This window comes from Rhincodon typus, chromosome 14 (assembly GCF_021869965.1).
Source record: "Rhincodon typus isolate 14 chromosome 14, sRhiTyp1.1, whole genome shotgun sequence".
Lineage (NCBI taxonomy): Eukaryota > Metazoa > Chordata > Chondrichthyes > Orectolobiformes > Rhincodontidae > Rhincodon > Rhincodon typus.
In genome coordinates this window covers 30,249,682-30,266,669 of record NC_063345.1, presented here as the reverse complement: position 1 = coordinate 30,266,669, position 16,988 = coordinate 30,249,682, and the positions used below count along the sequence as shown (strand labels likewise).

At 41.2% G+C, this 16,988-nt stretch overlaps 1 protein-coding gene across 1 annotated transcript in view; it reads left to right on the top strand.

Moving 5' to 3' along the window:
• The window catches only part of arhgef9a (Cdc42 guanine nucleotide exchange factor (GEF) 9a), a 138,875-nt gene that overhangs the window by 57,491 nt on the left and 64,396 nt on the right, over window positions 1-16,988 (top strand). The window contains exon 6 of the mRNA XM_048605521.1: window positions 7,512-7,643. Within this exon, the coding sequence (XP_048461478.1) occupies window positions 7,512-7,643 (132 nt within the window). The remainder of the gene's footprint in view (window positions 1-7,511; window positions 7,644-16,988) is intronic.

Genomic DNA, 16,988 nt, shown 5'->3' with positions numbered 1-16,988 from the left:
CTGTCAGAAGTGTGAAATTCATAATATATACCTAACCTGGTAACCTCTAACCTGGAGTTGATTTTGTTGTCACTAGGCTGTTCAGTGGTTCAGTGTGAGACTTTTACCCTTATGTTGAAAGGCATTCCTCCACAGAGAGCTGTGAGAAAATAAGATGGCCAGCAGCTCTCTCATCCCACTAGCGCCACTGGGAATGGTGGTCAGTACTGGGACTACATGTAGCCCAACACCCTGAGGAGCTGTGTAAATGACTGAAGGCACTTGGGGGGCTTTTGCTAGGGTCAGTCTAGCATGTCCCCGTAAAAAGATTGGGTGGCCAGATTCATGAGGGTGATGGAGCCAACCACACAGATGTGATCTGGGGGTAATTCCCAAACAAGACATACCCCCATTAACATGGTCAGTAGGGTTCAACTGGAGCCTTGCCATGTGACATGGGCATTCCTGACACTGATGAATAATCAACAGGCAGTGTGCAGAGGCCCTTAAGTGGATATTAACTGGCAAAATCCCAACCAGAGGTGGGTAGGTGATGAGTATGATGCCACCGCTGTTCATTCTAATTTAGTGCTCCCACCCACTGCCTATCCCAGACAGCCCCCTACCCTGTGATAGTTTACTCTCGAGAAGAGGGTGACAAAACTGTGAAATCTACCCAGAGGTTTTTCTTAGGAGTTGAACTGGAGACGACATCCTAAAGTGTTACATCAAGATAGTTAAGAAAGACTCTGCCTTTGGAAGTGGAGTTGTATAGTATTCAAATAGAGCTAGATGAGGAATATTGGAGATTTGAATTGAAGCTGCAGGAGGTTGCAAAGGAAGGCTGAAGCTGTGGAGAGATTTATAAATGCAAAGAAGCATTTTGAAATTAGTTTTTGATTTTGTCTTTGTCAGTTGTGGAATGATATGCTGTCTGTGCGGAATCAGAAAAACTGAACATTGAATTGCACATTATTTGAAGAATTTACAGAAGTCATTACCAGGTTCAAATTCATTCATGACAACCTGAGCATTTTGGTATTTTGACATGAATTTAGCACAACAGTAATCTTTTTATTTTGGATGCTTGTTTTTTTTACAGCTTCAAAGAGCAGCCTGTAGATGACTTATACAATAGGGATTAAAAGATGGTCCTACGTCTGTTGCTTCAGATCTTGCAGACCTGACAATGATTGCCATGGGAACAGTTAAGACTGTTACTATGATCACATAGTTTTTTCAGCCTTCCTGAGAGAAAGCAGATGACCTTTATGATGTAAATGCTGCAGTCTCCTGATAAACAGAAATCCTTCATATCTAACAACAAGTGGTTTCAATTTTTTTCCCAAGTACTATTTGTGCACCTTGGTTCACATATTCGCATTAATTCCTATCTGTATTATTTTACCAGTCATTATCTGTTAAAAATAAACACATTAACAACTGCGCAGACAGTGATAACACAAACACCTTAAGGCACTAAAAATAGTGGAGAAAAGTAATTATACCACAAGGTGTGCCTACAGATTTATTGTTGAAGCTTGCAAAACATCCCTACTTTAAGCTTATTGTATACTTATAGTGCATTTCAATTGCACCGTTTATATTTATTTAATATTTGTGCTTACTGAGATATGGGATGTTAGTCTCTCACCCATGCTGTTCTTGCATGGCTTAGAGCATACCACTGTTTTTAAATAAAACTCCTACAAGCTTCCTTCAAGACCCCAGGATAGTCTAAAGAAGTATTTCTGATGAAGGGTCTAGGCCTGAAACGTCAGCCTTCCTGCTCCTATGATGCTGTTTGGCCTGCTGTGTTCATCCAGCTCTACACCTTGTTATCTCTTTGTGAATTGTAGTCACTTTTGTAACATGGTTTTCATTTGGAGACCAATTCTTTGGCCATTTTTATGCCCACAGCTAAGAGTTTCAAAGCACATCTAACTGTCCGATTTTCATATAGTTGACTGATATAATATTCAGTGGTTTTGTAGTTATTAAAATTTATTCTTTTGAAGCATGTGGGTGTCACTGGCTTGGCCAGTGCTTGCTGCTTGCTTCTCATTGCCTTTGAGAAGGCAGTGGTGAGTCGCTCGCTTGAACTACTGCTGTCCACATGGTATAGGTACATGCATTGTGATGTTAGAAGGTTTGGTTTCATAATCAGCATCTGATAGTTGGTAAATGACAGATAAGGCTGGTGTGGATCTTATGCACCACTGGGAAGGTGTAATCAGCCAAGTTATAAAGAAAATGGGAGTTTAGTCACCTCAGTTTGATGGACAGCTGGTTTGCACAACAGGGTGTTTCAGACAGACTGGGTTCAATTCCCACACCAGCTGAGGTTATGATGAAGGACTCCCTTCCTCAACCTCTCCCCTCACCCAGTGGGCAGTGACTTGCAGATGAGAGAGCAGCAACCAGATGGTCCTTTGAGACTACAGTGACTTTACCTTCTTTTCAAAGAAAACAGCGCCTTTGTTGCATATTAAGCATCCTTTGAGATACTTAGGGAGATGGCTACACTGTACACTTACTCCCAAATTGACATAAAGAGTATTTTTATAACTTCCAAGGATGAGGGATTAGAACGGAAAAATGCCATGAATAACCTAAAGATAAGAGGGTTGCTTTTCTTGAAGTGTTTAAAATTCTAAGTATAGGTTAGCTAAATGTCAATGGGTTTAACATTTCAAACTTAGAAGAAGGGTAATGAAAAGGTAGTTTAGATTTGACTGTGGAGCGAATGAAAAAGGTATGGGTCCGGGTAAGCACGCAAATAACTACTAATTGTATGAGCATATGCAAGCAGTAATTTAATTAATGCTTGACAAAAAATTTGATGGTAAATGTAATGTCAAGATATCGTGACCAGCTAAATAGCCTGCAAAAGCTTTTTTGAAATCTGTCCTATGTTCCTTTGTAAGCTGCCTTAAACTAAATATGTTATGTAGTACATCAAATGTGTCACACTTTTCCCAAATAAACTCAAAGATGGACAATGCACCTTATACTCAAAATCATTTTAAATCTAGATGTATCAACTATGCCATCATACAAACAGTGTAGCCATCTTTTCGAAGCTGCTTATCATGTCTATAAATTTGCATTCAAGTTATTCAACATACCTCCTATGCTGCATTATTCAACCGTTAATGGAAGATTTAAGAGATATGATGGCTTGAACTACTTGGTTTGAATTATTTCTTTCGAAGTAACAAATTATCTTGAATTAACAGCGGTACATTAAAACAGATTTTGTACACAGAAACAAACATCAAAATTTCTAACTGTGCAAATATAACACTACCCACACTACCTCATTGGGAAGCTTTCCTATATTTTGAATAAAAGGTAATTTCATGCCAAATCTTGTAACTACTTGTATGGAAATAACCAGATAATTAGCTTTTTGGTTTCTCATTTTAGGCATTTATTTTTGGCCATATTTTGGGATTTTCATTCCTTTGAAAAGCTTAAAAAATATTGCACTCAATACAAAATCAAAAATTAGTACTAATAACAGGGTTTGAAATTACATGGAGTCAAAATCTCTGGCTGTTTTTATGTCTAAATTGTTAAAGTATGCTAACATTAACTGTTGTAACAACAAAACTGTTATTTACATTTTGCAAGTCATTTGAATTATTACTTAACCAAAGAAAATATTCAAATATATGAATCTCCCAAAGGTGTGAAAGCTTTGTTTAAAAGCAATTGTTGTTTTCAGTCAGCATTTTCACATAATTGTAATGTTGGGGGGTTACATAAAGAAACAAGACAGAACCTTCTTCTCCTGAGAAGTGGCAGGGAAACTGGTGGGAGGGGAAGATATTCAGGCAGTTTGGCATCGGGAAGATACCTGCTGCGTTGGCACACTACAGGAATTAGGTTCTGTACAGAAGGGCCTAGGCTTCACCTTCTCACCCCACTGCCAATTGAGATTTGTAAGTGATCAATTAACAACCATTTAAGGGCCTCTTCATGCGTAAGAAGGCTGGCAAGTCTTCTTGACTGGTGAAATGGTCTGCCAGCTGGGCTGGGTTGTGTGATGGTGGTGTGTCTCAATCAACCCCAATAAGGAGGTAACTGGGGGCAGTGATGGTAAGCAGGAAGTAGCCAATAAAATCCAACCCAATTGCCTGTAACTACAACCCCATGACTGCCTATCCCTGACAGCCCCCTACCCTGTGGTATCCCTGAAAAATAACCTGTCTTGAGCATTGTTCCTGGACTTTGCTATTACTGAGCTGTGAGCAGCCCCTGGTCACTGCGACTCACAGAGTCTACCAATCTCTGACTGGTCAGCAACCTCCAACAGAGTTGGACATTGCTGTTGCAGAAGGTGCCCCCCGAAAAGCCCACCCGGTGACCAGTTAGTGCCTGATAGATACAAGAGCCTTTCCCACTTAGAACGGTGGGTAGGGTCCTGTACTTTCTGGGGCTCGTCATCACACTTGGGTAAAAAAACAGGTCAGATGATGCTATCCACAGTTTCAAAGGTTGCCTTAATCGACAGATTGCACTTTAAATTGTGTAGCTCACTCTCCAAAAATAAGTATAAAGTTATTCAATACAATATCAATTCTCAGAGCATGGGGTAACTCGAAATTGTGACATGTGGGATGTGACATGTCCAATTTTTGAAAAAAAAAAGATGGTTTAAGTGGATGATCAGAAGGATTAGTGTAAAGGAGAGAAGGCTTTCAATCTGTCTAGCTTATCATTCCTATAGAAATCTATGGTCTCCCAGTCATTTGGTTGGACTTTTGCGGATTTGGGGCTGTGAATGTTTAAAATGGTGAGTGGGCCCTGATTCCAGGATTCCTGACTCCATCAGTTTTCATCAGTATGAGATAAGAGTGCAGATCTGCACCCTGTGTTCCCTTCCTCGCTGGCTTCATTGTGGGGATAGACTCAGCTCCCTACAATTTTTAGGAAGTCAGGCCAGCTTTTCAAGAACTCATGATTCATAGCCACATAGAAGTTTCATGAACCATACCCTGGAAGAGAGGACCTTCCGAACGCAATTTCAAAATGTCTTCCCATGTCGCCTTGTCAACCTATGGCCGTCCACCCATCCCAATTGCTCCATTTATCCTCCATGCCAACCTAGATACCTCTCTCACCCCAATGGCCTTTCATACATTTCATACCAATTTATGGTACTTTTGTCTTTATTCACCCAGTATACACTCTGTACATAGCCAATTAGTAACAATGGCATGTGTGGAAAAGAAAAACAACGAAGCCTTCATATTTTCTTTTAAATAAAAACTTCCTTTACTACAGCCCTGTAAAAGAGACAACAATCTAGGCCTTTAAACTATTAATAGCAGAGACTACAAGCACATTATGCCACTTTATCTCATGTAAATAAATGTCGATCTATTTTCTCAATTAGTCAAAGAGAAAAAGCTCTCAATCAAGGAGTGGCTTCCCTTGGTTACAGCAGTTTCAACAGACTAATGGATGCCTGGGCTCTCAGCAAGAAGGCATTATGAGGGGAGAGGTTGAAGGGCCACATGTTGGCATAGAGAACATGAGGGGCCATCAAGGCATGGATGGGGCATGGTTTCCCATGAATAGGACATGTGGAGTGTGTGAAGGAATTTGAGGAATGATGGCTAGATGGCCTAACATCTGTAATTACACCAAGAAGGAAGTCCCAGAACATCGAGACAAGCCTTTTATACAGCCTGTCAGCACTCAGCAACCCGTGGTTGCCTCTAAACTGCTTATGAGGTTACTGAGCTGATTCTGGTTAGCATCCGTCATCCTCAAACAAAAATCCTACCTTTGCAGGCACTTTCTCCAGAGGTGGGCACACCAAGCCAGCAAATTTCCAAACTTCCACTGCACTGTTCTAGGATGAAAATCTAGCCCATCATAACCAACTCCTCCTGGGTTGTTCCAGTCATTTTTTTTTGCTCTGTTAACCAATCTGGAAACTACACTAATCTCACTATGCTCCATGGCATTAATTATGAATATACCTTTTTCCAGTTTGAACTTCAATTCCTACAATTAATTTTGAAATTAGAACTGTGCTCTAGATTGTTCTTGTTTATTCCACTCAGTGGGGAATGAAGTAATTCTGGCCAATAGAGCATCGTCAGCCCTTTCACAGCTTTCTTTTGTATTGAATTTACATCCTGAGTATCTGTTACACTCCGATAAGGACCACTTTCAGTTACCTGTACTGAAGACTAAAAGCCACGATTCTTAATCTTTCTATTTAACACAATCTTTTGACAGTAGGGATCGGCCTGTCACAGCTCTGTTCACATCTTCAGAACTTGTGGTTTCCTTGTGTCTTGGTGATCACAACAAACATTACTGTTGAAGATATTGGATAGGATACTTGCAGCTTCAGCAGAATGACCTTAGATTTATAACACAACTGAATTAACAATAGACAAATTTGTACATTTTTAAAGTAGGCACGAATTGAAGATATGGTGAAAAAGCGCTGGTTTATGAAACAGGCTTGGTATTTTCTGTGCAGTGGCTGCCTCATTGACGAGTCCTTGTCTAAAAAGCGCTTCTATAGAAATTTGTTGCTGTCCAATATGGCACAAAAGAGGCAGTGATGTAGCCTCAATATGTGATCTTACTGGGAAGCCTGAGACCAGCACAAAATTGAGAGCCAGGCCTCACGTAAACAATCTGGGAGATCTGACTTTGTCCCTGTCACATCTCTATGGTCAGCTGCACTTCGTATGAGTAAGTTTCAGGTCACCTGCTTCAGTGGTTTTAAGTGGCTGCTAGGAATGGAGGGGGATAATATTGGAGGCATTGTGGTAGGGGGCATGGTTGGGACAAAACAAAGATGGAGCATGAGGATCACAATTTTTGGCTCCTTGTGTTTTTTTTGCAAATGTTAATTTTGCTGAAAATTTAATTGGAAAGACTTGTATTTATGTAGCACTGCTGTGACTTAAAGGCCTTGCATAACATTTCACAAACACTGAGGTCTTTTTCAAGTGTAATTTCTGCTGTAATGTGGGACAAAAGGCAGTCAATTTGTACACAGCAAGTTTCCATAAATGACAATAATGATCTGATAATATGTTTTTAATGAAGTTGATTGATGGATAAGTATCAGTTAATTATTGAATAAATTTCTGTAAGCTGCCCCTTTTTAGCTGAGCTGATTTCAAGGATGCAATGTAGGCAAGTTGAAGCTCAGCATTGTAGTTTAGATACCTACACTATTCCTTGGGTCACCAACTTCCCAAAAGGACAAAAAATAGCTGGTTGTTTTACCATTTATGGCATAGCTTGATAAATAGTTCAGTCAATTTCCAATCTTTGTTCCCTCATATTAGCTCACATTGTAAGTAAAACTGTTGCAACTAAATCTGATTTCTACTCCTTATGCATTAATGGTCAAAAAAAGGTCAAATTTGATTAGATCAAATAGATTACTGTAATTAAGCTTCCAGGCCCTTCAGAAGACTTCTATTGTGATAAATCCTCAAGGTTCGTAAGATGCAAGTTGTTATATGAGTTTTTTAATATATTTTAAGGGCGATGATGTTCTGGACAGGAGCTCAGAGTTGATCTATTCTGGGGAAATGACATGGATTTACCAGCCTTATGGACGGAACCAGCAGAGGACCTTCTTCCTATTTGACCATCAATTGGTGATGTGTAAAAAGGTAAGACACTTTTTAATGTGGTTGTACGATTATGGTGCGAATGTGAAATAAACTCCAATAAGAACATTTTTGACAATTTATTTTCACCCTTAACAAAACTTCAGACTACCATTTTCCTATTAAAATATCTAATTTGTGGGGCAAAAACTGAAAGACTACAATTAGCCTCAGAGACTTACAAAATATCCAGCATGTCTGTTTTCTGGCCATTGAGCCCTGTTGATGAACAACCTACTATGAGAGGTGACAGTTCTGTGTTGGTGTCTGAGGAGCTGTGCACAAGGAAGTGTCTATGGATGAAGAAATGTATTCATTTACATTCATTCTTTGGAGTTTGAGTGCCCTTAAAGCTCTAAAAATGGCAACAATGGTGCACCACATCCTTTTGAGGTGAAATGTGTTGAACATTATATTGGTGAGCACCCGCAGTAGGTGGATCATATGTCAGTCAGCATGCAATGTTGATTTGATGTCCGTGCTACCATTTGGAGCTCAGTGCTCTAGCTAACACTGCCCCTTAAAGAGTGGAACGTGTATTCAGGAGCAGAAAAACTTCCCAATTAGTGTTATTTAAAAAGATCATTAACTGCTTACAGATTAGGCTCTGGTTGTTTTCTTACATTCTTTCAGTTCTTGCATTTTAGTGTTATCTGTAGTTGTTTTCCATTTTCAAAGCCTAGACAGAGTCAGATGAAAGATTGTGAAAGGGCTTTGACAGACTTTGAGGCTTTTACACGAACATTTGCTTCAGGACATGGGTGCATTAGTAGCTTTTTGCCTTGGATTACAGTATGATTTGGAAAATGAACAGAGACCACAAAGTGCAGGACAAATTGATGGAAAAAGGAGAAGTGGAAGAAAAGCTCAGATGTTCAGGGAGTAATTCTCCAATCTCATCATGTGTGGGCAATACTGTGTAACATATCTATGTGTTTATCAGGATGTGCGTACATTGAAAAGTGTAAACTGCTCCAGTCACAACTAGAGACTCAGAACAGGGCAAAACCACATTAGCACTGATAGTGAATGGAGCTGTGATAGTGAAGTTGTATGAGTCCAGCTTTTAGTGGGCTGAGGCTGAAGATACATGCAACGTCTTAGAGTTCTGCTTTTGTTATAAGGGCTACCAACGCTCTCTCTACAGCGAAAGCTGATTGTAATCCATTCTCTGTTGTCAGAGTTCAGAAGGTGAGGTGAGCAGTGCCTTCATTAGCATTGTGGGCTTGTATTGTAGGTGCCATAAAATATGCGAGCCGTATCATTTTGCAGATGCTGGATGCCAACTGTGCTCTATATCAGAATTGGAAAGAATTCAGTTCCTTCAATGTATGACTATAGGTGATGCATCATGCAGGTCACATGGCATCTGGACTACAGTCGTGATGCCTTTGCTCTTTAGCAATTCGCTATGCCAGCAGCTTTTGAGGCACTACGGCAAACCAAAGAGTGGCTACTAAGCACCAAGAGCTATCCACTGACAGTATGGGTGACTACTCTTGTGCACAAGTCATACTAAAACAGTGCTTTTAATACTGAATCACTCTGGGGGAATCCTGCAGAACTTTTCAACTCTTCAGAGCAGATGTGAAGATTTGAAATGGTATGCAATGTGTTGTACAGCTGTGCCATCAAAAATGAGTAGCTGCTAAGACCAGCCATGTGTCAAACAGCTGAAGAGCAGGAGGCAACTTAGACAGCTCCTTTCAGCCAGAGCTGTCTGTGAATAACTTATTCAAGGGCTACACCAATAACTACAAGCCTATTCATCTTCTATCTACTCTCCCACACCTTCCCTCGTCACTGACCAATACACCATCCACTTGACCATAATAAAACACGTAAAGTCCATTAAAATAGATATTCAACGTAATTGTTAAAAGTAAAATCATGCCATATTGCGAATAAAAGTGAGCCAATCATTCCTATGCCTTCATCCCCAGTACCTCCCTCCGTACGTCATCCGTTATGCTCGTCCTCCTTATAGCTTGGCTGGTGGAGGGCTCCTGACATACAATGGAGAAATTGCATGTCTACTTGGCAGGACTGCCAGGAGAAGCTTTGGGCCGAAAAGACCCATCTTTGTACTGCACCATCTCAGCATGGACAGCATCAGTCTGGGCTTGCTGGCTGACCGACAGGCAACAGCAAGAACGCTGACAGAGTGCCGGGGTCAGGCGATGAATGGTTTATTCTTGAGAGAGGACAGCAAGCTCCCTCAGTGGCCCCTCAGCAGTTCAGGCCATCTGTTGGAAAACAGATTGCTGGACCACAGCACTCAGGTGTTCTGTGGCTTTTGTTTGTGCTGCAGAGCAGGACTGGCCATCAGATGGTGTATCGATGATGGGTTCATTAGTGAATGAATAGAGTTGGCCATCATTTCTAACATGGGAAGGATCAGCTTCAAGCTTTGTGCTAAACAGAGTGCCAAGTTGGTCCAGGATACTTCCCTGCTCATTAACATTGACAGCAGGCTCTCTGGCTGACTTCCCAATGCATCCAGCATTTTGTTTTGCATACCTAATAGTCCATTCCTGTAATCCACAACAATAAATCCCTTTATGGATCCCCTATTGAGGAATCCAGGTGCAACTTCACTCTGCAGTAAAACTACATTTTCCTTGCCTCCTGCCCTAATTGTAACCCATGTGTGCCCAGTGTTTGACCATGTTCAAGACCCTCTCTATTCCAGCCTCAAAATATATCAGTAGCATATAAACAGGATCAGTATCTGAGTTTGAAATTAAGGAACAGTGCTGTGTTATCATCATCACCTTCTTCATGCTCCTCTATTGCCTGGCCAGTATGTACCTCATTGCAATCTGAAAGGAAGAGGCACAAGACAAAGTTTATGGCACATGTTATGGTTATACCGTCTACAGTGTGTAAATTAGATGAGATGGGAAGCATGAAGAAGGATTAGTTATGAGAACATCTTTATGGCTTTAGCAGCTGATATCCCAGTAATGGCCAGATGGCCATCACTTTTTTTTTTCCCTGGAGGTTTAGAACATAGAGGCATGTATGTGCCCTCTGATTAGCAACTTCTGCCTCCAGTTGTGGCCAAGCTGCCCTGCAAGAGAGAAGGAAGTGTGTCAATGCATGTCATACAATCTATTTGAATGATGCACCTGTCAAGCTGGTAATATAGGCCAACTGTCAGCAGTGCTAAGTGTGTAAGGATGTGGTGAAGTATCTGAATGTTAAATGTTAGTATTTAATAGGTTCTGTTGATAGATATTAAATACCTGGTAGTTGAAGTTAACAGAGTAAACAGATATTGGGAGAACTCGGAGAGGGCACTTGCCAGTGTCCACTGGAACACTCAAAGCTTTTTGTAATATATGGGCACGACAGGCACTGAAGTGCATTATTTCCTCCAGCAAAAACATTTTAATTTAATTCCTGAGTTTTCTTTTCAGCTGCAACAGGCTGTTATATTTTTGTTTGTTACGGTTAAATTTATTTCTTAGTTTTGCAAGTGTATTTAAATGAGTATTACGCCAGTGCCTGAATGTTATTGGAAAGGGAGCACGCTGTGCGCACACTTGAAGCTTCATGTGGCCAGTGGGCACCCCAGGCAGTGGAGTGCCATCGTATCCCCTCCAATGACATTTTAATTTAAAGTTCCCTAACTTTTCTTAGAAAATCTGAATCAAGTTACAGTGTCCTTTATTTAAATTTGATTTGGTTTGTTAAAATTAGTCTCATTATTTTCATTTATCAAAAATGAACTTAAATGTGTACATACAAAGGGGACAGCCTGCACGAAGGGATTAATAGAATGGAGATGTAAACTCTGTGGCAAACAATAAACAGTCTTTGCCAAGGCATTCTAGTCTTGGTGTATTCTATACCGAGACACTTGGAGGTTCTCTTATATTGGATATGAATCCTGACTGATAGAAATTGTTGGAAAGTGAGTATTGGTGGTCTGGCATCTAAGGCAGGTGGTGCTCTTTGTTATACTCAATATTTGGAGATGTATTCGATAATCATGGGTACTTTTTCAAGGCCATCAAACTTCTTGAAGTACTATGTTTGGATGCTTGAGTATTCCACTCTGGCATTCATGCCTTGGCTATCAGCTCCCAAAGGCAATACTCCTGAGCTCTTACAGATATAGGACACCTACCCCACTCGCCAGTCCTCTGCTAATTAACTCTTTCACAGGAACTGTCACAGAGTCTATAGTGGTAATTACTAGTGAAAACAGGAATTGCTGGAAAAACTCAGCAAGTTTGACAGCATTTGTGGAGAGAAAGCTGAGTTAATGTTTTGGATCAAGTGACCCTTCTTCAGAAATTATTTTAGTTAGGAAAAGGTCAGTATATATGCTAAAGGTGGGGTGGGAAGAGGTGGAGTAAATGATAGGTGGAGATGGAGCCCAAAGAGTGAGAAGAGTAGTTGAGCTGACAAAGAAATGGGTAAACGTCAGCCTGGGAGAGTGAACAGCAGCTAATGGGGAACATTTGGGTTGGTTGTGGTAGCAACCCATGTAATGACAAGCTGTGTGGGGTTTGGAGAAAAGACATGTGACAAGGTGCTCAGGCCCTAACATTATTGAACTTGATATTATCGAGTCCTGAAGGCTACAGGGACCCCAGCAGAAAATGAGATGCTGTTCTTCCAGCTTGCACTGACCTTCACTGGAGCACTGCAGCAAGCCTGCAACAGAGATGTTGGCCAAGGAACACAGTGGTATGTTGAAGTGGTGGGCAACAGGAAGCTCACGGTCACTTTCGCAGATGGTGCATACATGTTCTGCAAAACATTCAACCAGTGTGTATTTCATCTCACCGATGTAGAGCAGACCACGTTGTAAGCAGCGAGATGATTGCAACAACTTAGAGATACCCACACCTTCGGAATTTCCACCGACTGCATCCCCTCTCTTAAACTCATCTCCCATCATGCATTTGCTATCCTTTCTGACCTTGCGCTCCCTGATGTTGAATATTCTGTACTTAGCAAAGATCTCAATTTTATCCCATCTCAATGAATTTTGGGTATGACATGATGTTGAACCCTTCTTTCATTGCCTTCACCTCTGTGCTTGTTTCTTTGGACTATAGTCCTCTTCCCGTCCCACAGATCCCTTCACCCACTTCCAACAGTCTTCCTTCAGCTGAACCTCTCCCTCTGCCCATTTACCTGCACTTAACCTGTTCATTGAGAACTGTCAACATGACACTGGTCGCCTCCATTTCTCTGCCCCGCCCCTTACCCATTAGTCCTAACTCCATTTGAACTGACTGCAATCTGTGCTCTCAGATCCAACGCTGACAAGGGTAATGCTGTTTTTGTCCGATGTGCTAACCCCTACATTGCAGAGACTGAGCACCAGTTCACACATACCTCCTCCTATCTCCCCGTGGACCGTGATCCCATCCTCATAGAACACCAGGCTATTGTGTTCACAATGGCCACTCATCTCACTTTATCTGGTGATCTCCCCTCGACTACCTCCCAGCTCATTGTTCGCCAACTCACCACAGCTTGCTTCTACCTCCTTCCCAAAATCCACACAAAGGACTGGCCAGGCAGACTCATTGATTCTGCCTGCTCCTGCCCCACAGAACTCATCGCTTCCTACCTTAACTCAATTTTTTCTGTCCTTGTCCAGTCATCCGTGATTCCTCTGACACTTTACTTAGATCTCAGAATTTCCAATTTGTGGGCTCGAGCTGCCTCCTGTTTACCATGGACATGCAATCCCTTTACATGTCCATCCTCCATCAGGATGATCTCAGGGCTCTCTGCTCCTTTCTGCAAAAATGGCCTGAACCTGTCCCCATTGATCATTGCCACCCTCTGCTTGGCTGAGCTCATCTCCACTTTGAGCAACTTTTCCTTTAGCTCCTTTCACTTACTTCAGGTCAAAGGTGTGGCCGTGGATACTGACATGGGCCACAGTTATGCCTGTCTCTTTACTGGGTACATGAAACATTCCTCCTTCCAGTTCTACTTTCCCCATCCACAAATCTTTCCTGGCATATTGGTGACATTATCGGTGCTGCTTCCCTTTCTCATCCACAACTGGAAAAATTTATCAATTTCACTTCCAATTTCCACCCTGCTCTCATCTTCACCTGGCCCATCTCTGATTCTTCCCTTCCCTTCCTCGGCATCTGTTTCCATTTCTAGGAATAGGCTGACCACCAAAGTCCACTGCAAACATACTGACTCCTAACAGTTAGCTTGACTATACATCCTTACACCCTGCTTCCTGTAAAGATCCCATTCCATTCTCCCAGTTTCTCAGTATCCATTGCATCTGCTCTGATGATGCCAGCTTCAACAAGGGGCCGGGTTAACTGTGTATCACATTCAATATGTGTTTCCTGAGGCTATTCAATTTTGAACCACCACCCTCCTCCCCAATCTTCATTAGTAAAGGGAAAGTAATTCAGGAAGGTCAAACAACATTAACTACAAACAATAGAGCTCACCATTAAAAAGTCTTCAAAATAGAGAGTCTTAAAAATATTAAGAAATATTTATCACCCAGATAAGTCTTCACCTGTCCTGTAATTTATTGTTTGAATCTTTCCAAATTTCTGCTCTTGATATGGCAGAATGGTCCAATCCAAAATCACAAGTAACATCACCTGTAATTGTGACAGCATCTGCCTGGACTTCTGCAGCTCTTGTTATGTTCACTACTGATCTCCTATTGCTCCTGTAATCATGGTCAGGATGCTCATAGACATAAAAATAGCTTGGAGGTCATAAATTCTACTTCAGTACTGCTCTCCCAGTGACCCAGAAACAGTGCCAAAAAGTTTTACGAATTGATTTTTTTTCCAACTATCCTCCCCTTAATGCTAATTCCTTCTGAAGTATGGTTGCACAAGCATCAGTTAGTTTCCAGCCAGTTCTCCAAGGGGCTGCTCTTTTTTACAGTGTTAATCCAGACATGAACAAAAGAACTGAATTCCAGAGGTGAGCTGAGAGCAACTGCCTGTAATATAGAAGGCAGCATTTGTCAGATTGTGGTTTAGAGAAGCCTTAATAAAATTAAAGTCGATAAGAACAAGGAAGGAACTCTTTGCTGGATAAGGGGAGATGGATGTTTTTAGTGGTAATAACAATGAACTGGCAATCCAGAGACCCAACCAAATGCTGTTGGGATATTTGTACAAATCCCACCTTGGCCATTGGTGGAATTTGAATTCAATTATTAAATCTGAAATTAAGTGCTAAAATTAAAATGGTGACCATAACAACTGTTATCAATTGTCACAAAAACTGATTCAGTTCACTAACATCTTTGAGGGAGACTGATCTACCACCAGTAAGTGGTCTGGCCTACGTGTGACTCCATAACCATATCAGGATCTTGGTCTTCTGAAATGGCCAAGCAAACCACTCAGATCAACAAATGTTGGCTTTGCCAGTGACATCCACTTACCATGAAAGAATGATCTTTCCTCTTACTGCTTTCTGATTTGCAAATAGAACATCCTCCATACATTTGTCTGCTTTTGTTCCTCATTCTTAAAATCAAGATTCTTCACCATTTCCTGCTCCAGTGTGTCAGTCTGGAAGCTGCAGCTCCAACGACAGTGGAACTGTTATTATTGTGTAAAACTGGCAGCAACTTCTCCTATCTGCACATGTATCCAGAAGTTGATATTGCTCCACAGATGCAGGATATAGATACAATCTACACAAATTGACAAGAAGCTCAACCTTTTACATAACATAATCCCTGTTAAAATGTAAAGTCTTGTTCAATTAGTAGTAACTGAGTTTTTCAAATTGTGCACTGATCAACATCAGTTTCCTTTTGGGGTATTAAAAATGGCTATTTCCCGTAAGTGCATCTTGGGGCCAGAAAGTTCAGGTTCAAGTCCTAACTGCCTTGGAGATATGCCATAACATATCCAAACAGACTGATTAATTTTTTTTATAAATATCTTCATTAATTCATGGTAGGAGGCCTACACAAGTTTTGCTTGCCAGAAAGGTGTGTCAGAACATGTCTGAACGGGTTGATTAACAATATTTCTTTTGAGCCAGTTCTTGTATATTCTGGTGTGGTTTTGGGAGCAAATTATGGACCTGCATGACTTTCTACAGTGCTGGCAAAGAGAAATTGTCTGATTTGTCTGTTGGGACTGCTATTCTTTCTAGCTGGGTTTTTGTCTCTAGGTGCTTGTATTCTTTGTTCTTTGAAAATAATAAGGCTGCTACTTGAGACTGATTCTAGTCTGTGGTGAATGTGCCACATTTTTTGAGTTTTAAATTCAGAGTCCTTGGACCATAATCTGAGCCCACCTTGCAGGTGCTATCCAAATTTAAATTATGACTGGGATCTTCTCATCAGTCATATACTCTATGGGCTGAATTTTACCAAAAAAAAAGGTGAAATGTCAATTTTGGGGAGTTTCACGGAAGGTTTCTATCCATGTGCTCAAGTAAGCTATCTCCAGCAAGTCTCTGCTGTTCGCCTCATTATGTATGCTCCACATTTCTATGACACATTTCCATCACTTTTGAGCACAAGTGTAGCTTGTCGTTGCTAGGATGGGATTTCTGCTGTTGGCACCACATTTGAAGCCGAGCTTTATACCCAGGTTAAATGCTGCCAGCCAGGACTAGCTCTTCACTATACACAAATTTAGAGGGAAATGAGAAAGGAAAGCATCAGAGGACACATAGGTCACATAGTGACATTGCATTGAAAATGGGATCTCATATTCATATATGTATAGCCTCTTTGCATCATCCCCTGCCTCATAGACAGTAATTGTAACATTGATGTTCATTCAGAATTGGGTGTAGATTCCATCACCATTTCTGTCAAATGCTCCAGAAAGTATGCTAGCAAAAAAATGTACTGAAAAGCATGTACCTGGTTGTTATTCTGTTCCCCTTTACAAATGGTCCTTGGATTTCAGAATTTTGTGGAGAATAAAATTGCATGAACACATGCAATCACAAATTTGTAGTTTATTAAAATAAAACGTTGCTCACATAGAATTCATACAGCATGAGAAGACACCATGTGACCCATTGCGTCTGCACCAACCATCTGAATAGCATCCCACTCAGACCAACACCATCCCATAACTCCACATTTCCCATGGCTAACCCACCTGACCTGCACATCCCAGGCACTACTGTGTAATTTAGCATGGCTAATATACCTAACCTGCACATCTTTGGAGTGTGGGAGGAAACTGGAGCATCTGGTGGAAAGCCACGCAGACACGGGTCAATGTGCAAACTCCACACAGCCAGTCACTTGAAGGTGGAATTGAACCAGGTCCCTGGTGCTGTGCGACAGCAGTGCTAACCACTGACCACTAATCACGATGCAAAACCTCTAACCTGATTTAA